The 19,113-nt window shown below is 36.8% G+C and overlaps 1 protein-coding gene, 1 long non-coding RNA gene and 1 pseudogene across 2 annotated transcripts in view; 2 read left to right on the top strand and 1 right to left on the bottom strand.

Moving 5' to 3' along the window:
- The window catches only part of LOC109837469 (putative ABC transporter C family member 15), an 18,433-nt gene extending 6,672 nt beyond the window's left edge, over positions 1 to 11,761 (top strand). Inside the window, exons 2-14 of the mRNA XM_020405729.1 lie at positions 1,154 to 3,199; positions 3,272 to 3,594; positions 3,905 to 3,991; positions 4,220 to 4,399; positions 4,469 to 4,876; positions 4,946 to 5,032; positions 5,135 to 5,299; positions 7,090 to 7,384; positions 7,490 to 7,704; positions 10,042 to 10,347; positions 10,928 to 10,991; positions 11,076 to 11,315; positions 11,401 to 11,761. Of these exons, the coding sequence (XP_020261318.1) occupies positions 1,154 to 3,199; positions 3,272 to 3,594; positions 3,905 to 3,991; positions 4,220 to 4,399; positions 4,469 to 4,876; positions 4,946 to 5,032; positions 5,135 to 5,299; positions 7,090 to 7,384; positions 7,490 to 7,704; positions 10,042 to 10,347; positions 10,928 to 10,991; positions 11,076 to 11,315; positions 11,401 to 11,537 (4,553 nt within the window). The 3' untranslated portion in view covers positions 11,538 to 11,761. The remainder of the gene's footprint in view (positions 1 to 1,153; positions 3,200 to 3,271; positions 3,595 to 3,904; positions 3,992 to 4,219; positions 4,400 to 4,468; positions 4,877 to 4,945; positions 5,033 to 5,134; positions 5,300 to 7,089; positions 7,385 to 7,489; positions 7,705 to 10,041; positions 10,348 to 10,927; positions 10,992 to 11,075; positions 11,316 to 11,400) is intronic.
- On the bottom strand, positions 2,860 to 13,242 carry LOC109837472. Its single transcript, XR_002246284.1, has 4 exons — positions 12,683 to 13,242; positions 4,634 to 4,748; positions 3,956 to 3,988; positions 2,860 to 2,941 (listed from the first exon to the last, which is right to left on the bottom strand). It is a non-coding gene; the product is annotated as an uncharacterized LOC109837472 (long non-coding RNA).
- LOC109837470 overlaps positions 14,373 to 19,113 on the top strand; it is a 9,780-nt pseudogene continuing 5,039 nt past the window's right edge.

The following is a 19,113-nucleotide window of genomic DNA, read 5'->3' as shown; positions in this document are numbered from 1 at the left end:
AAGAAACAAAATCCATAAACTTTTGCGGTCGACTGCGACGAAAGCAGAAACTTCTGCGGTTGACCGCCGCGGTCGACCGCCATTGATCCAAGCGCATAGTAAGCTATGTGCACGAATGTGCTCGACCGCCGCGGTTGACCGCCACACTGTCTGCCTGAAACCTGAGCCTGAAGGCCAATTCTACACTTAGATGTAGTGGGATTTCAATAAACATGCATCCAAGGAGATGTTGATACAGTTTCCACGTTCAATAAACAATCTCAAGATAACAAGCATTGTATCTTGACTTCCACAGGTAGCTCCCATGCCCAAGAACATCCAAGTAGATGTCACATCGTGCACAGTTTGTGCCAGCCAATAAAAGATAGGCTGCAACCGCTACCATTTTCCAAAATTAAGGAGATGACCATTTCTAATTAATAGGTACAAAGGCAAATTAACCAAATAAAACTTCACAAAACAAGCTCAAAGCTCCATGATATAAGTCATATAAGTGGCACATGTATGAAAGTAGATTGAGTATAATTTACAGTCCTTATACGATCTCTTGTGAAAATCTCACAAATATAGCAGAGACACATGCACATATGATGAAGTTGGCTACTATACCACACATGTTAAATTATGTTCATATGTTATTATGATCTATGAGGCTTTTTATGGAATCTATCATCATATTTTTTCAGTTAAATAATGATATGTGGAGGGTAGAAAGAACTCAACGGCATTTCAAGAGAATATATTCAATGCCTAATATTGCTTACAGAATACAGAGAATGAACATATGAAAGAAATGTTGGTATTTAACACAAAGGAAAGTCCACACAAACTTTTAAATGCGTATGCTTGATGTGTTACCTAAAATCATATGTGAAAACTGAAAGACACCAAAAGATTAGTAGGAGGATGAACACATCTGTAGTATAAATTAACAAGTTATATCAAAATTGATAATTTATTCACAACTAGGCTACCTGCTTGTTTTCACTTAATATATATGCAACTTTCACAAATCAATATAATCTGATGTGCAGTGAAGATTTCCCATGTAATTTTATCTTCTATCATGCATACCAAAAAGATAAAGAGGTATAATGTTTTCTTACTAGATTTGACCTCCATGAATTGACATTCTTTGTTCATCTCGTTTCAGAAACTCTTTTGCTTCAACACTGGCAAGAAAGTTCAAACATAAGCTCACCTTGTTTCTGGAACAGCCTTTTTGTGTTTCTCAATCTTTTATTCCTTGGAAGCTATTCAGTTATTTTCTTGCTGAAGATATGCAAAATATCATGTAAAAGGAGACATAAGTCCTCTGATGAAGTGAGAAAACAATCCTTGACAACAAAATACATAAATGGTGATGTACGCTCGGGGATCTCATACCAAGTCAGCAAATGGTGTTGCTCGATTCTACTAGCAACCCACTTAGCTGAACTTATACTCTTGCTTTTACATAACCACACAAGCCATTGCAGTTACATGCTTCTTGTTGTGGCTGAAATAACTCAAGTGGTATCATGTATAGTCATGATCGCTACTGTTGTCAGTTTCCAGAAAGCAACATTAGTAAAACTCCCCCGCATTATAAGACTATGGTGGATAAGTAGCTTCTTTCAATCAGTAATCTGCATAACCTTTAGAATACACTCAGCAATTCAACACGATGAATTGATAGGAGTGGATGAATGCATAGATCTCCTCGGCCTCCTCACATGTGCAAGCCTATTTTTGGTCTCTATTAGAGGAAAGACAGGTATCAGCTTCACCAAGAGTAGTGATACTGTCACAGAACCTCTACTGCAGCCTTCAACTGAGAAACCATCAGAAAGAGAAAGGAAATCACCATATGGAAAAGCGAGCCTCCCACAACTTGTCACCTTCGCTTGGCTTAACCCACTTTTTGTTCTCGGAAAACAAAAACCTCTCAATCAAACTGAGATCCCAGATGTCGATATCAAGGACTGTGCTCAGTTTACATCACACTCATTTGACAACTACCTTACAAGTGTGAAGGAAAAGTACGGCTTGCAAAACTCATCTATATACAGAACAATCTTCATATTTATCAGGAAAAAGGCAGCAATCAATGCATGTTTTGCAGTAGTAACCGCAAGTGCTTCCTATGTCGGGCCATCACTAATCAACAGTTTTGTAAAGTTTCTAGCTGGAAGCCGGGATAGTGGACTGAAAACTGGATACTTTCTCGCATTAGCATTTCTAAGTGCTAAATTTGTGGAGACATTGACTCAGAGGCAGTGGATTTTTGGAGCTAGGCAACTAGGTCTTCGCTTAAGAGCAGCTCTGATATCCCATATATACAGAAAGGGCATTCGCTTATCAAACCATTCTCGTCAGACCCATACTAGCGGAGAACTTATCAACTACATGAGTGTAGATATTCAGAGAATCACAGATGTTATGTGGTATGCGAACATAGTTTGGATGTTGCCCGTTCAAGTTTCCCTCGCGATATATGTTCTTCATAAGAATCTCGGCCTTGGGGCTTTTGCTGGATTAGCAGCTACATTCTTGATCATGTCATGCAATATTCCTCTAACAAGAATCCAAAAAAGATTTCAGTCCAAGATCATGGAAGCAAAAGATGGTCGCATGAAAGCAACATCAGAGGTTCTCAAAAGCATGAAGATATTGAAACTTCAAGCATGGGACACCCAGTACCTGCACAAATTGGAAGCTTTGCGGCACATTGAGTATGGCTGGTTGTGGAAATCGCTTAGATTACGAGCACTTTCAGCTTTCATTTTCTGGGGAGCTCCCACTTTTATATCAGTTGTGACTTTCGGTGCATGCATATTGATGGGAATCCCTCTAACAGCAGGTAGAGTTTTATCTGCATTGGCTACTTTTCGAATGCTTCAAGACCCAATCTTCAGCCTTCCTGATTTGCTTTCAGCGCTTGCACAGGCAAAAGTTTCAGCTGACAGGATAGCATTGTACTTACAGGAGGAAGAAATAAAATCTGATGCAGTTGAAGTAATTCCTAGAAATGAAACAGAGTTTGATATTGAGATTGATAGGGGCATTTTCAGTTGGGATGCAGATATGAAATCTCCAACACTTTCAGATGTACAGTTTACTGTGAAAAGGGGAATGAATGTCGCTATTTGTGGGAGTGTCGGTTCAGGAAAATCTAGCCTGTTATCTTCGGTGCTCGGAGAAATCCCAAAGCTGGGAGGTAGAGTAAAAGTCAGTGGCAGCAAAGCATATGTTCCTCAAACCCCATGGATACTAACGGGGAATATTCAAGAAGTAAAAGTCAGTGGCAGCAAAGCATATGTTCCTCAAACCCCATGGATACTAACGGGGAATATTCAAGAAAATATTCTGTTTGGAAATCCATACGATAGCGAAAAGTATGAGAAAACAGTTCAAGGGTGTGCTTTGGTCAAGGATTTTGAGCTTTTTGCCAGTGGAGACCTAACTGAGATTGGAGAAAGGGGAATTAATATGAGTGGCGGGCAGAAGCAACGGATTCAGATAGCTAGAGCAGTGTACCAGGATGCTGATATATACCTTCTTGATGACCCCTTCAGTGCTGTGGATGCTCATACTGGCAGCCAACTTTTCAAGGTAATCTTACTACTTCTTGATGACCCCTTCAGTGCTGTGGATGCTCATACTGGCAGCCAACTTTTCAAGGTAATCTTACTAGGACTTTGTTACTAATTTCATGGCTATAAACAGCAATGTATGTAAGCAGTGTTCTTGTCATCTATTGGAAAATATCTATCAGCTAATGTTATTGACCTTACCGATATGCTTACATGATCGAAAAGAGCAAGCCTCTTTGTGTATGCTGGTTTTGTGTGTGCATGCGTTTTCTGATATAAGTAATAAGGTATTATCCCACTAAATGAAAAGGCCAATTCTTCTTATGCAGGATTGCCTAATGGGGATTCTTAAAGACAAGACTATACTTTATGTCACTCACCAAGTTGAGTTTCTTCCAGCAGCAGACCTTATCCTGGTAAATGAAAATGTTCCATTTGTTATCATTTCATATATCAAAAACTTAACATTAAAACTGTGATTCTTCCTTTATGAATAAAATGAAATTAAGTAAACTATAATGATGCTTTCATATTATAGGCTATAGCATTATGATAGACACACAAGATTCAATTGTATCATCAATATCGAAATTCATGGTGCATGCTGAATATCAATTGACAGTAGACTGTGATGGTATCAACAGGTGATGCAGAATGGAAGGATAGCACAGGCTGGAAAGTTTGATGAGCTTCTAACCCAAAACATAGGATTTGAGGTGTTAGTCGGAGCTCACAGTCAAGCTCTTGAATCAATCTTTAATGCAGAAAATTCCAGTAGAGCATCACAAGCAGATGATAGAAGGCCAACAAAATCATCGAGCAATTTTAATGCAGAAAATTCCAGTAGAGCATCACAAGCAGATGATAGAAGGCCAACAAAATCATCGAGCAATAATGAACCAAATGATGAAGAAAATACAGAAAATACGCAATTCCAAAGCATCGAAAAGCAAGAATCTCAGCAAAGTCTCCCTGAAGATATTGCTGACAGGGGAAGGTTGACACAAGATGAGGAGCGAGAAAAAGGAAGCATTGGCAAAGAAGTTTATTGGACATACCTCACTGCAATTCGACGTGGTGCTTTAGTCCCAGTTATAATCACAGCGCACTCCCTCTTCCAAATGTTGCAAGTAGGAAGCAACTATTGGATGGCGTGGGCTTCTCCTACAACGTCTGCATCAGAACCAACAGTAGGAATGAGTTTGCTTTTCTTAGTATATATTCTTCTTTCAGTAGGAAGTGCACTATGTGTTTTGGTCCGAGCAATGTTACTAGCAATAGCCGGCCTTCTACTTCTTTCAGTAGGAAGTGCACTATGTGTTTTGGTCCGAGCAATGTTACTAGCAATAGCCGGCCTTCTAACATCACAGAAGTTTTTCAATGACATGCTACATTGCATCATGCGTGCACCAATGTCCTTCTTTGACTCGACACCAACAGGACGAATCTTAAACAGGGTTTGTACTTCGTACTTCAATCAAATAATATGCAACATACTTTAGTGCTTAAAATACTGTCTAGAGTCTGTAAGGCTAACCATATATTTAACATCTGATCAGGCTTCGACTGACCAGAGCGTGCTAGACTTGGAGATAGCAGGAAGATTAGGTTGGTCTGCATTTTCAACAATACACACTCTGGGGACCATTGGGGTTATGTCACAGGTTGCATGGCCAGTTTTTGCTCTCTTTGTACCTGTCACAGCAATCTGCATATGGTATCAAGTAAGAGTTACCTTTCAACTTTGCACCCTCTAGCATCTTTAAACACAAATCTAAGTTCTTATGACAAAACACGAAGTTGTGTGCTAAGTAAAAGCTTTCCACTAATTTAAAATTCTTCCCAAAATCCATGTTCCTGACCATTTCAACAAGCTGACGAGCTTCAGGGGAAAAAAAGATCCTAAGGTACCGTTTGGCAAAAAGTTAAGTGAGGGGTTATGGAGACTTAACCCCTTTTTAACCCGCCAAACACAAAAAATCTATACAATGCTTAAAGTGTGTTAACCCTTCATAATTTGTCAAACATAAAAAATATAGAAGAGTTAAGCTAACCCCTCTAGAGGGATTAAAATGAGTTAACCCCTCAAAATGAAGGGTTTACTAATACTCCTATTTAGAAGGATTAAGAGTTAACCCTTCTAATTATAAAGAAAATAGTTAAAATCATTGTTATTCCTAAACACTAAAACTGATCACAATGGCTAAAATAAAACTTATTTAACGGGTTAATAATTTAGTCATTCAGATTATCGAATGGGCTAAAGTACATTAATCCTTCTCTTTAACCCCTCTTACTTAACCCTTTGCCAAACGGGGCCTAAAAGAATTGGTGGGCATTAAGACTTTTCCTACATAGTATGTTTAGAATTATAAAAAGCATATATGTTTTATATTTTGCGGTCCTAAACATGAAAATTATAAATAAATGTGAAGTCTTGTTCCGACTATTTCTGTTGAGCATAGACCAAGCATGGCGACCATAAAATGGCCAAAAAACTCTAATCCTAACTAATTGATAACATCAATTAACACATCCTAATAAAATAACAAATTCAACCGTAACTAAACAACAAACTTAATCCTAGCTAAAGATCTCAACTAAAAGGAAAAAAAATCATAACTAAAATCCAATCTTTAATTTGTCCTGCATCAAATTTCCAGAGGTAGAAGAAACACAACCTCTAGTTTAAAATTGGACATCATCAATGGACTTTGCATGCTGCATTCCCAACATCAAAGCCACAATGGTGGATCTCCTTGGTTATGAGACTAAATGATGGGGAACAAAAGGTAGCGATCTGTAGAGGAGACTTATTTGGATAGAGCAAAATAAAAGGCACAAATATCGAAATTGTATTTTTCATTTAATAAAAAATACAAATATTGGGCTTCACACGCTGGCACTTCACAAGTGAAGCAAGCCACATGCATAATGCTGACATGCATAATGCTAACTGCAATTCACATACTGATTTCTCACAAACATTCTTTTCTCCTCCTAAAATTAAGAAGTATAACCCTTTTTGACTAATTGATAACATCAAATAACACAACCTGATAAAATAACAAATTCAAACCTGACAAATCAACAAGCTCAATCCTAACTAAAATTTCAACTAAAAGAAAAATATAGAATCATAACCAAAATTTAATCTTCAATTTATCCTGCATCAGTCTATCAATTTCAATACGATGAATGATTGATTGTTAGTAATAACTAAAAAACCGGTCAAAATCATCTGCTAAAATACAAGTTTCGTATAGTACATTTTTGTCTATTAATTCTGAAATCTGAATCCTGTTAAGTTCTAATAATTTTCTCCATCTTTCCACTATAAGATATTGTCTCTCCAGCCCACCAATAATGCATGCAGTGCCTAGTAGATACATTGATTAACTCACTAGGATACCAAAGATTCGAGAAGTGTCATAATTCACATTGCAAATTAGTTTTCTTTCTACATAAATGAGTCCTCACACTCTATCCTTAAATTTGACAATGTTCGCTGCAGCAATACTACATACCAACTGCTAGAGAACTTGCTCGCTTATCAGGAATTCAAAGGGCTCCGATCCTTCATCATTTTGCAGAATCTCTTTCTGGAGCTGCAACTATCAGAGCCTTTGGACAGGAAGGACGCTTCACTAAAGCAAACCTCATTCTTATTGACAATCATTCAAGGCCGTGGTTCCACAATATTTCAGCGATGGAATGGCTTTCTTTCAGGCTTAACGTGTTATCAAATTTTGTGTTTGCATTCTCATTGATTTTGCTTGTAAGCCTTCCTGAAGGATTTATCAATCCAAGTAAGACTTCAGTTGTAACCTCTCTTAAAGCCAAATTAAGCTTCTCTAACCTCCATTTCTCATAATAACACTCAAAGGATCTTACTGTATACTCCATGATTACAGGCATTGCAGGATTGGCTGTAACATATGGATTAAGTCTCAATTCACAGCTAGGCTCAATCATTTGGAATATTTGTAATGCAGAAAATAAAATGATCTCTGTTGAGAGAATACAACAATACTCAAGAATCAAAAGTGAAGCCCCTTTATTGATTGAAGAATGCAGGCTCCCAAATGAGTGGCCAGAAACTGGAACAATATGCTTTGAGAATTTGCAGGTATAGAAACAAATTTTACAGGCTCTTAGTAGATGTAGCACCCCCTTAAAACAAGTTACCTGCAGCCTCATAGGATTTAGATATAATATGTTATCCCAATTACCATCATGATCTATGTTACCTAGGTACTTTTATTTGAGTACCGTACCTGTACGCAACATGTACCCATACCCGTACCCAAACTCCGTGGACGTTCCTTGCATTTATGCATACATTTATTTGCGCATCTACCAATTACACAATACATAATTTAATTTAAAACACTTGTTATACATTTTCTGAACATATATCCTACACTTAACACATCCCCTTCTTGAAACTCGTTGGACATAAGTCAGGTTCCGAACTATGATTTTAAAGGGATCGTTAGGATGTCTAGTTCAAAACTAGGAATTTTTTCAATTTATAATCCACATAATAAAAGAAACATAGAAATGTTATAGGGATTTTACTTCTCATAACACATGAATGAAAACAATAGTGATCTAATATAGATTATTAATTCTAATAAATAATATGTATATGCGTATTAATATTTATATAGTTGTCTCCCCGTATCCTACCTTTTACAAATTCTCCATGTCTCGTACCCGTATCCATACCACTACCCATTCCCATATGTTTGTTGGAAATTTGCAGTAAAAAGACAATGAAAGAAAAATTGACTTGTATTCCCTCAAAATCAATTCTGATCGAGTTGATAACTCTGACGAGTTTTAGAAGAACTTGCAGAGCAAGTTTTGAACTCTGATCGAGTTGATAACTCTGAACGAGTTTGAACTCTTGAAAAAGAGTTGATTTGAACCGAAAGTTCGGTTAATAAGCCAAGGAAGAAGCTCCTGTTGCTGGTCTCCAAAACTCCTTGTTGCTGCAGAACGCGGCAAGATGCTCGATCAAGGATCCCCAAAAAGTCAGCTCCCCCCCTCCAAAAAAAAGGATCCGAACTCAGTTGAGTTTTGAGGTATTTATAGGGGGTTAAGGGTATAACCGCCCCCTTAAATATCTCCTTAATGAGGGTTTAATGGGGTCTAACTGCTCCCCATAAATCTCTCCATGATAGGGTAGTGATCCCCTAAAATCTTGGGGAGAAAACGGTTCTGGAACCGTTCAAATCGTGCTTGAACGAGTTAAACGCTGAAAACAGCGTTCTGGGCTCGAACTGTGCGTTTCTGGACCTGAAACGCACAGTTGAGGTTGAAAAACGCACAGCTGGGGCTGAAAACGCACAGCTGGAGCTGAAAAACGCACAGCTGGGCTGAAAACGCACAGTTGAGGCTGAAAACGCACAGCTGGGCCCGTAAACGCACAGTTGGCCTGTTTCAGGCTAAAAACGCACAGTTGAGCCCATAAACGCACAGTTGGCCTGAAAACGCACAGTTGACCTGTTTAAAGGCTGAAAACGCACAGTTTGTGCTGTTTTAGAGATGAACTCTGCGTTTTAGGCTGAAAACGCAGAGTTGTGCCTGTTTAAAGGCTGAAAACGCACAGTTGTGCTGTTTTAGAGATTAACTCTGTATTTTGATGTTGAAAACGCAGAGTTGAGCCTGTTAACGGCTGAAAACACACAGTTGTGCTATTTTAGCGATTAACTCTGCGTTTTGATGTTGAAAACGCAGAGTTGAGCATGTGCGCTTTGACTCTGTAATGCAGAGGCGAACCTTAGGCGGGCTTCGCGGGCTTCAGGCTAAGTCCAATGTTCTGACGAAGTCCAGTCTTGCAGACGGACTTCAGAACATAACTTGCTACGAAGAACAGGTCATAACTTTCAAACCGTACGTCGGAATTGGACGAATTACATATGAAAATCGGCTATCTCGACGAGACGGGGCCATCCGAACCCAGCCGAAGGCTTCGGTTCGCTTCCTCCGTTTTGCCAAATTCCTTACGGTTTGAGAGATATCTGCATTCTAATATGAAGAGACCGTCTTGGCTCCTTGAGAATATGAGAGTCGTCAGATTGTAACTCCCGATGTTGATTGTGAAAGCTGTTGAATTGGGGCCTTCATTAGTTGTTGTGAAGGTCGTCAGATTGTAGCCTTCTGGAAGTCGTCAGATTGTAACTTCCATCATCGGTGTTTGATGGGGGATCAACTATCTATTGTGATTTTTAGACAGCCTACACCATACAACATAGATCATGATAGACTTATCTATTATATAACATGTACATGCCCCAGAGATTAAATATAGTTCAACTGGTTTGACAAACAGATTCATGTAGCAAGTTGATTAGATCTCTTATTGAGGTATATAATATAAAACTAGCTGCAGGGTGTAAACTTAAAAATATATGAAATTAAAAAATTTATATATTTGAAATACTTTTCTGTCTTACAGGTTCGATACGCTGAACACCTCCCATCGGTCTTAAAGAACATCACATGTACGATACCTGGAAAGAAAAAGGTTGGCGTTGTAGGGCGCACTGGTAGTGGGAAATCAACTCTGATACAGGCTCTTTTCCGAATAGTTGAACCAAGAGAAGGTACAATTGTAATTGATGATGTGGATATCTGTAAAATTGGACTTCATGACTTGCGATCTAGGCTCAGCATCATCCCACAAGATCCGACAATGTTTGATGGTACAGTGAGAGGAAACCTTGACCCTCTGAAGCAATACACCGACAACAGAATATGGGAGGTAAATTGGTAACTATTTATGGTTTTGTTATCATATATAGGCATACAGACTTGAATCTTATTATTACTAAGTTTGCAACTTAAAGGTAAAAAAGAACTCAGATCTATGTACTAGTTATGGTACTTACATAGTGACACTAAAGAATATTTACTAGAGCAAAGAAAAATAGGGTATGTGACAGAGTTCTTAGGATGTGAAAGGAAAATAATGATATCACACATACTCCTGATAGGTATACCTAATTATAGCCAAAATACATATCAACTTATCAAGAAATTCATATCTGGTACATTGACCAAACAGAGAATATGAGGACGAGTTCTCTGTTTTTGACAGGAACGATTAGTTCAGGCGCAAGGATTATCTGGTGAAACCCTAGAAAACAAGCTGCCCTTGCAGCTAAATGAACACAAATACTGTTCCTCAAAGCGCTTCCTGAATGTACCAAATATAATTCTCTGTTATGATACACTCTATTATGTTTGTGTATTTAGTTATCTTTTCAGAGAAAGAGAGAGGGAGGGGATATTTGTGCTTATTTATATTGAAATATCCCAATAAACTCTCTCTGATGATCTAGGTTCTCAATAAGTGTCAGCTTGGGGAATTAATACGGCAGAATGAGAAGAAATTGGATTCAACAGGTGATAATAACACAAACATCAACAATATCTAAATCTATTTTTAATCATAGCATATAATAATATAACCATCTCCTGATATTGCAGTTGTTGAAAATGGAGAAAACTGGAGCGTCGGGCAGAGACAACTATTTTGTCTTGGAAGAGCCCTACTGAAAAGGAGCAGCATTCTTGTGCTAGACGAGGCAACGGCCTCTATTGATTCCGCTACTGATGGAATTATACAAGAAACAATCCGTCAGGAGTTTGCTGATTGCACAGTAGTCACCATAGCTCATAGAATTCACACAGTTATAGACAGTGATCTCATATTGGTTCTTAGTGATGGTATGAACTTTACAACATTATGAGATAAACAACAATATGAAATTACGTTTAAAATCTAACCGTTTGTGCTTATTTGCTGGAGCAGGAAGGATTATTGAATACGATACACCAGCCAAACTTCTGGAGAAGGAAGAGTCAGCATTTTCCAAGCTTATAAAAGAGTATTCATTGAGAACACAGAATAGCGTAATAGATACAAAAGATTCTGGATATAAACACTGATTTTTTTTCCAAGGGGTATGCCCATAAGTAATTTCTCAGCTTTGATGAAGTGAAACACTGTGAAAGATATCATAACTCGGAGGTATCATGTTCATTATAAAATAACCAGGCAGCCAATTTCCTGGAAAAGAAATGACTTAAGCAACTGTTGTAGTATTACAGCTAATGTAGGCAGAACTTTGATTCTAAGTGAAGCCAAATATATCCAGTTTTGAAATTTAGTTCTCACTGTCATTTACAATTATGCTTGGTATACAACCACTTCCTCTGTATTCTGAGGTACAAACACCAGTACGTATATATGGGAGACCCAACAGCTGATCGCAGATTCATGATGTTGGCAATTACGGATATGGATATCTAATTGCTTTTAATTTATTTGTTGTAATTGAGATGATTTTCAAATAACATTGCTTGCTTGGATTTATTTAATTGGTCTACGGCTAGGATATGATACTTATCATATCCGTAACCGTTTACCAATCATTGATAAGAATATGAATACAAATATGTCTTTCTAAGAAAAACTCATATCCGTATCCGCTAAAATCAGATATGAATATGGATATAGATATACATGCGGATGCAAAACGGATGTTTCATATGGAAAAAGAGAGTTCATTAATATAATGTTTGTTATATCTAAAAAGCTAAAGATTAGATCTCTTAGTCATCAAAATTAACCTCAACTGCATTAGTCTAAAGATAAAAACAATTGCAATTATATGGTTAACATATTCGGATAATTCAGATAAGGATACAGATACAAGGGTCTAACTACAGTATTTCCATGTGTTGCATCTTATCTCTCTTAATGGGTTTTCATTTGATCTATCCTTGAGGAAAAGTATGCCAATCATTCGAAAAAAATTAGATAGATGGTTCATAATTCACAAAGGGAAAAGAGTTTATTTTAAAAAAAAATAAGCTAGTAATGAGAAAAGAAAAAGAAAATTAGAATTCGGGTTGTGATTGGTTTTCCATGAAACTCTGAAGTTACGTGACCTCTTCTCTCTCATATCTCCATCTCCACACCTCACCCCAAATCCCAAAATAGTTTTCAGTTAAATAATCACATACTCCTAGAACTTTTTTAAAGTAATATTCTTGAACTGTAAGAAATCTATGGGTGAGATTTATTTTACCTTTTCACCGTGCCGTTAATTTTCTCTGGTCTTTGGCGGGGCTAGTATTTTTTTAAAAGGCAATTAAACAAACACCTTGAGTGCTGTTTAAAAATTTGGGGAAGTTGAGAATACGATAACGACCAAAGGAGAAACATTAGTAGTTTGAACGGGAGTTCTCGGACTGGCGGTCGTCGTGATGTCAGGTCCAGCCCATCTCTGATCTTATCCTTCGATTACTTTTGTTATTTTTTCTATTTTATCAATTACATAAGGCTTATTTGCACTTTCATACCTCCAAAGATTTACTTTTCGTAGCTTTGCTAAGCTGAAGTTTTATTTTGATGGTTCACATACTTTTCAGAGCATCCTCATTATTAACCGACTAGCTAGTGAAGAACATTTTAGCAAAATATCCAATATCATATTATGACTTATTTTCAATTTGATACTCAGAACGTTACTATTTTTCCATTTTAGACAGCAATACTACCAAAGTATTTTTAACATTTTGATACGCCAAAATTTATCTTTTTCACCCATGCACCTAGATTTTGTTAGAATTTCAGCAAAGTTTGTATTACATTCTGGTCATCTAAACATTTAAATATTTCTAATAATAGTGAATAGGAGCATCACATGCCAAGAACATGATATAATTATATAGAATATCTAATGAAATGTAGACGGGGTTGTCAGAGTGCTGGATATTGAATTTTTAAGAAAGTGTTAAAAATATAGGTAACTTTTAGTATACTTAAGTGGTTTTCTAGTATTGATTATAATAGATTAAAGTGGATTTCTAGTCAGAATATGTTTTTTCTCATTTTCCTAGTAGTGTTTTTAGTGCATCCTCGTTATCTTGATTATTAGCCGACTATGGTAGTGAAAGAATAAACATCTTTGCAAAATAATCCCAAAAGTATAGTTTCAATAGTATTAAGACTTATTTTCAATTTGATGCCCAAAAGTTTACTATATTTCACTTTCATGCGGTCATACCCTCAAAGTACTTTCGAACATTTTTATATCTAAAATTTTCAAATTTTCACCCACCTAGGTTTTGTTAGACTTTTCAGCTAAGTTTGTATTACATTTTGGTCATCTAAATTGTTAAATATTTTCAAAAGTAGTGAATAGGAGTTTAACATGGCAAGAACATGATATAAATTTATAGAAAATCTAAAGAAATGTTGATGGGAGATTGAAACTTTAAGATAGGTATCAAAGTGCCAAAAAATATAGGTAAGTTTAGTAGACTAAAGTAAATTTCATACGAGAAGAGTATTGGAGTGAAATAAGCCTTATATTAAGTATGTTTTCCTTGGGGCTCCCTTGAGGTGTTTTCCACTCTCTGCTACAGTCGTATTCCCGCACCGTCTATTCCTCTTCACAACTCTCATGTAACAGCCACGTGTACAAACCGTGATGTTCAAAAAGTTAGGTGAATTAAAGAACTTTTTCATATATACCCTTTACTTCTTTCACATTTGTAAAATTGACCTAAAATCTTGATATTTGTAAAATTACTCTTAATTCTGTCACATTAAATTTTCTACATCTCTACTTGACAATGTTGGTTTCAAACATTACAATATTAAAATTTTAAAAATTTCAAATAAGATTGTGACATTTTCCCATTTAAAATTAAAATTGTTATTAAGTGGGAGGGGTGAAAAAGTCCAATGTGATAGGATTAGAGAATAACTTTGCCAATATGGAAGACGTAAGGGTTATATGTGAAATCCCCGTTAAAAAATTGAGAAACAAAAGAAAAAAGAGGTCTGGGAAAAGGGTGGGGAGAGAGAGTAATAGCAAACTACGAGCTAATGTATCAATCCGAGGTAATCATTCCTATTTTCCCTCCTTTTTATATCATCTTTTCCCACAAATTTGGGATTCAACTTCTTTGGATCCATGAAACTGGTGTTGAATCTGAAAAATAAGAGGAGAATTCTGTTTAAAATCCATTTTTTTTGGTTTGATCATGTACGGTTTTGATTTATATCTTCATTCTTGCCTCAATTGCAAGTGGGTATCGAAATAATAATAATAATAATAACTAATGAGGCCTTTTCACGAGAATTTTTGGCTTTTCGTCTCCCATTTTGGGTTGACTGTTGATTAATTCTTTTATTTTGGACAAAACCCTGTTCACTGTATCCTAAACCCTAGAAATTGCGTGAATTGACCAGTAATTAATAGTGAAATTCTATATTGACTGGTCTAGTGATTGTTGTAACTATTAGATTTTGCCTTTTGAATTAGCTAGTAACTTGATCTCGGCGGTGTGGGCAAAAGAAAGGTTTAGTGATAGAAATCTTCAGCCATGGCGTGCCGGGGGTGCCTTGAGTGGCTTCTGAAGCTTCTCAATTTTCTCTTGACGGTCTCTGGATTGGCCATGGTGGGGTATGGAATTTATTTGTTGGTGGAATGGAATAAGATTTCTGGTGGTGGTGATGATCCGATCTCGCCGATCAGCAGTAATTCGGAAATTATGCAACTTAGTCGGCCAATGCTTCTGGCTGTATCACTGTCCGAGAGTATTCTTGATAAGCTCCCAAAAGCTTGGTATGCTTCTTTGTTTCGATTAATTTTCGTACATATGTTCAATTGGTGTATAATTTGTTCTGTGAGGCAATGTGCTTTTAACCGTTAAAAAAAAATGAAAAAAGAATGAAGCAAATGAAATATCGGTTTTGCAAGGGTTTCTAAATCAGTTCTTTTTTTTTTTGGTCGGTGGCGAATTAAATCAGTTCCTACATGTTCTAAATGTTGCAGTTATTGATCAGCCAACTCTATAATTTATATCTTTATCATGTCATGTGTCTCGTTAAATGTCAAGCTGGTTAGTTTTAGAGTGCATCCAATCTCCTTCGTTATCATGTCATGTGTCTCGTTAAATTTTCATGCTGGTTAAATTTCAAGCTGGTTTAGTTTCTATCATCTCCTTCGTGGTTCCTTCTATTTTCCACCTTCACAACTCTTTCAAGTCCAACCTTCTAAACCCTTTACTTTTCTTTCTGTTTAACAACTTAAGTATCTCTCTCTTAGTAAATGCTTCGTATTTCTGGAAATTTTGACTATTCGTTGGATTATCAGCATAGACTGCCAGTTTCTATTGTTGGTCTGGCTTGTATGTACAGCTTCCTGCATTAAGTTCTCTATGTACTGACTTTAAGGAGATCAGGATATGTAATGCTGTGCACCCTATGAGTTCTTATCTATATCATAAAGCCGTTGTAGGATGTTAGAGAAAATTGGTTATTTGCATTGTCATTAGAAATTTGTATTTATTGCCATTAGGAATTGCTGAGTTATTAGTTGAATCAGTCCTAAGAATTGATTAGGCTATCTTCTGAAATCATTGCTGCTTATTGTCCAAAAAAAGAATCTTGTTCCAGGTTAAAAATCTGTGCAACCATGTTACTAGTTGACTTAAAAATGTGCCTTTTTAGCTATTTTCCTGCATTCAATTGGATTGGTACTCTTGCACTATGCTCTTGATACCAGTAGGAAATGGTTGCTACACACATCGACAGTTAGGATTTTCCAAATACAATTATCTAATTTTTATAGTGACTTGAATAAACTCTACGACAATCAGAAAAGGGAGGCCCATGACTGAGAACCATATTGCTGCATCCAAGAAACTGTTAAGCTCTGCAGAGGAGGTGACCCTGTAGCTTGTGTGACATTCCAACTTTTAAAGTAGTTTGCTGCGTGCTTACTATAGGAGTGAAGAAGGGCACTCTGGGAGGGAAAAAAAACTTTATGTTTATTGTGGCCCTAAAAGAGATTATTTCCACCATCTGATTATTCTCTCCGTTAGTTTACATGTAAAATTGTTGAAATATTGTATGACTCATGATTTCAAATACTTTTCCGGATCTTGTTTATTTTCTGTGTCTATGTGGTATATGCTGCCTAAAATATCACCTGTATTAGCTAGTTGCATTTTGTTCTTCTGTTTGCAAGTTCGCAGAGGTAGTTCATTTACCAACTGGTTGTTGTCTTGCAGGTTCATCTACTTGTTCATTGGTATTGGAGTTATTATGTTCGTAATATCTTTCTTTGGCTGTATTGGAGTGGTGACTAGAAATGGATGCTGCCTATCTTGTGTATCCTAAATATTAGTTGTTTATATTTCAGTATGTGTTTTGGTTACTGTGTTCTGCTTATCTCTAATTGTCGTGTTCATCTACACTATTTGGGTATCATAACTACCTTTTTGGTATCCACAACAAGCGACCTAATTCTTAGACTTTCTTCTTAGTATGTAAATCTTTGATAGTTATTTTAATTTTGGGGTTTTTGCATGTATGCTCCACAAATCTTGATATTGCAAAATTAATCCCCAAATCGCTCAGATTGGATAAGAATACCCTTCTCCTTAAAATTGGACAAAATGCCCTTTTCTTCTTCTTCCCCATTTTCATCTATCTTTCCTCTGACCTTAGATTTCCCACCATCCGCGCACCCGTCAAGCCAGGATCCCGGGGCTGCGACCCACCTCTGGCAACCTCCTCCTTATCACCGGCACCAGCAAATAACACAGATTTTAAAAATCGACTAATGCCCCCCCCCCTCCCCCCCCCCCCCCCCCCCCCACCGCGCCGCTGCGCAGTCATTCGAATCTCTAAGAAATTATGTGACAAAATGCTGAGGTAATTCATTCTATTTTTTTGGTTTTTATTCATTTTCTAGGTGGAAAAAGTGGTCTTGTGAACTTCCTGCCACTTGCATGTTAGTTTATTGATGCCTAGAGTTCTATCCCCATGTTTCCATGTTGTTGTACTTTAGGGTTGCTTTAACATGAAATTAGTCACTGGTCGTCTTAAATTTTAACTGTCCCAGGCACAATTATTGCATGCTTATGATTCATGGATTTTGTTAGTTGTCTATAATCAATGATTAGCTTTCTTAGCTTCCTATAATCAATGCCTTATTAGTTTTGACTTCTTGTTGATTCTATAGGATAAGTTAGAGAGTGATGTTTTTTTGGTTTTGGGGGGTGGGGGGGGGGGTGTGCTAAGGTGAGAGAGAGGAAATATGGATGAAAGCGGGGAAGAAAGAAGTAGAGGGTATTTTTGTCGAGATTTAATGAGGGGTATTCTTATCCAATCTGAGAGATTTGAAGGGAAGTTTTGCAAATATAAGATTTGCGTGGTAATTTTGCAATTATAAAAGATTTGAGGGTATGGATGCAAAAACCCCTTTAATTTTAAATGTATACTTAGGGAAATTCGTTTACAATAAAAATGCAAGCATGGTTTTGGGGAGAGGTCTTTTTTTCTTTATTGCAACAAGAAAAAAGCGTCTATTTCATCCGGTTATTTTTGGGTTTGAATCGAGGCCAACCCATTTCTTCTAGTGTTCTTTCTGGTTCTTGTCCCACCACTTTTGATATTATTTTGCAGACTTTTCCACTTTCATTTTTCTCAAATTTGATGCTAATTATAGTAGTCTTAACTGGCCTAGCTTAGTTTCTAGAAGAAACACTAAAACATGCAAAGATGGTTCATTGAGCCAAACTTTTGCATAAATTTTCTCAACTGTTGGATCCAGTGATTTTATATTTTTAGACAGTGGAAAAAGATGCAAGACTGGGCCCAGTTTTCTTTCACTTTTATCAGTTGAGACTGGATTCTTATAAATAGGCATGAAGCAAGACATTGAAAGATGTGATAAGTGAGTAGCAGAAGAAGATTTGGATTGTACTTAGGGTGCATAGTACTATAGCTGGATAAAGCCTCAATTGCAGTTGTAAAATTATGTATAGCAGCTTATAGCAATAGCTATTTAGAGAATATGACTTTCTGGTGTTGAGTTCTTCACGGGTATTGAATATCCCTCCATCTCGTATTAAAATGTTAGGTACTGCGATTTCCTTGCTAATCCAAGTGAAATTTCTTAGTGTGGAAGTGGTGTTTTGCATGTTGTATTCTCGTTATAGTGGTTTCCTTAATCCAAACAGTATTCTTTCTTGCTGATCCTTCTAATTTTGGCTGAATTGGGAGCTGCGGCTTTCATATTCTTCGACCATAGTTGGAAAGAAGTGAGTTGCTTCAATGCATATATTCTGTTTTGGAGTTCCATTATTTTTTTGTTGTACACGTTGACTGATGGTGTACTTCTGCAGTTGATCCCAGCTGACAGAACTGGGAACTTTGATATGTTGTATGACTTTTTGAAGGGAAACTGGAAGATCGCCAAGTGGGTTGCTCTGGGAGCTGTTATTCTGGAGGTTAGTAACCATTAATTCATTTCCTTGCTCTTTTGTGTGCCTTTAGTAAGACCTTTTTTCTTATTTTCTCGTCATCATATAATTGTGATGTTGATAGTTTCTTCTTTGTCTATATATGTTCTTCTTTGTTTGTATATATTTTTTCTAAGCACACTGTTGCAAAGATACTTATCGTTATATTATATAGGAATATAGAACATTCTTA

The sequence above is a fragment of the Asparagus officinalis genome, chromosome 4 (assembly GCF_001876935.1).
Source record: "Asparagus officinalis chromosome 4, Aspof.V1, whole genome shotgun sequence".
Lineage (NCBI taxonomy): Eukaryota > Viridiplantae > Streptophyta > Magnoliopsida > Asparagales > Asparagaceae > Asparagus > Asparagus officinalis.
This window is presented reverse-complemented; position numbering and strand designations above follow the sequence as displayed.